This window comes from Terrapene carolina, unplaced genomic scaffold, assembly GCF_002925995.2.
Source record: "Terrapene carolina triunguis isolate 2854851 unplaced genomic scaffold, T_m_triunguis-2.0 Scaffold243, whole genome shotgun sequence".
NCBI lineage: Eukaryota > Metazoa > Chordata > Testudines > Emydidae > Terrapene > Terrapene triunguis.
Window position 1 is genome coordinate 293827 of NW_020664594.1, and position 2934 is coordinate 296760.

General features: G+C 63.6%; 1 protein-coding gene across 1 annotated transcript in view; it reads right to left on the reverse strand.

Moving 5' to 3' along the window:
• Positions 1–2934, reverse strand: part of SLC4A3 (solute carrier family 4 member 3) — a 51609-nt gene that overhangs the window by 1720 nt on the left and 46955 nt on the right. Inside the window, exons 14-16 of the mRNA XM_029912784.1 lie at positions 2638–2804; positions 1835–2088; positions 292–461 (exon numbers count right to left, since the gene is read on the reverse strand). Of these exons, the coding sequence (XP_029768644.1) occupies positions 292–461; positions 1835–2088; positions 2638–2804 (591 nt within the window). The remainder of the gene's footprint in view (positions 1–291; positions 462–1834; positions 2089–2637; positions 2805–2934) is intronic.

Here is a 2934-nt window from a genome sequence, read left to right on the forward strand (position 1 = left end):
GGCCCCACTGAACGCTCGGCCCCCCATCCACCCAGCCCTGGCGCCCCGTCTACAGCACGGCCCCACTGAACGCTCGGCCCCTCCAGCCCGCGAGTCACCCCTTCCTCCCAGCCCCGGCGCCCCGTCTACAGCACGGCCCCACTGAACGCTCAGCCCCTCCAGACAGTTCACGGATAGTTCCCCTCTTACATCTCCCACCCAGGGCCTCTCATTCTCCCTGGTCCCCACCCGCTAGCAACCCCCATGTCCCAGTCCCAGCCCTGGCTCCCCGAACTGCCCCTGCTCACTCACCTTGACGACGTAGACGTGGTCCGGGTGGTGCTTGGACGGCATGAAGATGAGGAGGAGACGCTCGTAGAGCTGGATGCCGGTGAGAGACGTGACCCCCATGTAAAGGAAGATCCCGAAGAGCACGGCCAGGGGGATCCGGCGCAGCATGTTGCCCATCACAATGGACAAGCCTGCAAGGACAGAGCTCAGGGCATCACTCACCTGCAGCCCCCCCAGCTGCTTGTCCGCTGCACATGGACCATTGTCCGGACACCGCCTGCGTCTCTCTAGCTGCCACACAGGACAGGGTAGGGGCGGTCACTCTCAGGAGCCCCCAGCTGGGGGAGCTGCGGATGGGGCGGGGGCTCTATGGAGCTGTCGGGGGCAGGGCTGGGGTACTGGCCATGGGGCTCTTTTGGGGGCAGGGCTGGGGTGCTGGCCCTGCAGAGCTGTTGGGAGCAGGGCTGGGGGCCGAGGGGAGCTGTCGTGGGCAGGGCTGAGGCAGGACTAAGGCGCTGACCATGGAGAGATGTTGGGGGCAGTGCTGGGACGCCGGCCGTGGGGCGCTGTAGGGGGCAGGGCTGGGACACTGGCTGTGGGGAGCTGTCGGGGGCAGGGCTGGGGCGCTGGCCATGGGGAGCAGGTCGGGCATTAGTTGTGGGGGCGGGGAGGGGCACTGGCTGTGGGAGCGGCTGGGGCACTGGCCATGGAAAGTTGACGGGGGAGGGCTGGGGCGCTGGCCATGGAAAGTTGTTGGGGGAGGGCTGGGGCGCTGGCCGTGTGGGGCAGGTTGGGCACTAGTTGTGGGGGAGGGGAGAGGCATTGGCTGTGGGAGCGGCTGGGGCGCTGGCCATCGGGAGCTGTTGGGGGCAGGGCTGGGACGCTGGCCGTGGGGGGCAAGTTGGGCACTAGTTGTGGGGAACGAGTAGGGCACTGGTTGTACATGCTAGGTAAGGTCGATCGCCGCAAAGTAGCAGCGCTGGCTTTGGGGCCAGGGCAGAGGTGCTGGCCACAAGGAGCGGGGTGGGGTGCTGGTTGTTGGGGGAGGGAGGGCTGGCGGCGAGAGAGGGGCAATGGCCATGCGGCGTGGGGCGGGGCACTGGTTTTGTGGGCAGGGTACTGGTGCTGGCCGCGAGGTAGGGGCACTGGCCATGAGGTAGGGGTGCTGTGTAACTAGGCCTGGCCTGACATGAGTAATTACCACTTGGAGGGAGGCCTCATTTCTTGGAGGCTAGAATTTGAGAGGTGTATAGACCATTAGGTTGAAAGAGACAGAATGTCTGAGCCAGCTAAGCCAGGAGGGAGAAGAGCCAGGAACCTTTACTAACAACAGACAAAGTGAGCTAGGAATACAGAGGTGAGGTACAGAGTAGGTCGAGTGTTTTGGACTCCAGGGAACGGGATGAAGTGTTCTCCCAGAATTGGACAAGCTGTGTGGGAAGGTCTTGGAGGGAGCCCCAACATGCTGGTTGGGGGGGCGGAGTAGGGCTGCTGGCCATGGGGATCCTGCTAATCCTATCCCTGGACAACCTCTGCCCCCCAAGTTCAGTAGCTTGGGGCTCACCGACAAGGACAGCGATTGCAACTCCTGTCACGCGCTGCTCCTTCACCTCCTCAATCTTCGGCTTCTCCCCCGGAGCGATGGCCTTGCTCATGACCGTCAGGGCATTGACGTGGGTGACTGAGCGCACGGTGGCGGCAGTCAGCCAAGGGAGCCCGAACAGCGCACAGAGCCCGCCCATGGTACCAATGAGCAGCAGGTCCAGATGGAAACCGGAGCCTTTCATGAGCTTCCTCTCCTTCTTACTGACAATCAGGCTGGGGGGAGAAGAGGGTCCTGCTGTCGGCACCAGGCCTGCTCAGCCCCGGGTCCCCCCTGCGCCTGTGCTGCCGGGGCAGAACATGTGCCCAATGGCCTTTGGAGCTGGGAGCACTGCTCACACCCTGCACAGAGGTGCGGTTGGCAATACGAGCTGCCAGGCAGGGGAGAGTCCAGCCTGGCAAGTGTGGGGAAGAGGTGACGTTCTTCGTCGCTCCTGGCCGTTCTCCTGTCTGTCAAGCCCAGGGACAGGCTCCTTTCCTGGGCGAGGCTGGTGCAGGCTACGTAGACTCCACCTGGCAGGGGAGGGGAACCCACAGCCACAGTCGCTGTGCAGGAAGGGCCATGACAGGAGAGTCCCAGGGAGCAGAACCCTGCCTCCTCACATCCAGACTGGGCATCCCGCAGCCCGAGCCTGCAGCTGAACATCCGGGGCCCAGCCCAATGCGGAGAACCCCTCACCTCGTCCATCTCCCCGCACAGCTGCCAGGCACTGGCTCGGAGCCCAGTGGGACGAGGGAGCTATGGGTGCAGGCAGCAGTACTCACGTGGTGATCTGGGTCTCCATGAAAATGAGGATGAAGACCAGGAGTGCAGGGATGGCTGAGGCAAACATCATCCACATGGGAAAGGCCTGTCGGCTGCCCAGGGGGTGAATGAACCAGTCGCGCTTCTGGGGAGACGTGACTGAGAGCCCAGAGGGAACATTCAGCTTCTGTGAGAGCAGGAAAAAAACAACATTTACTTAATGACATTAAGCCCTCAGCCCCCTATGGCTCCAACCCGGCTCTCGGTACTGCCGGGATCCTCAGCCCCCTATGGCTCCGACCCGGCTCTCGGTACCG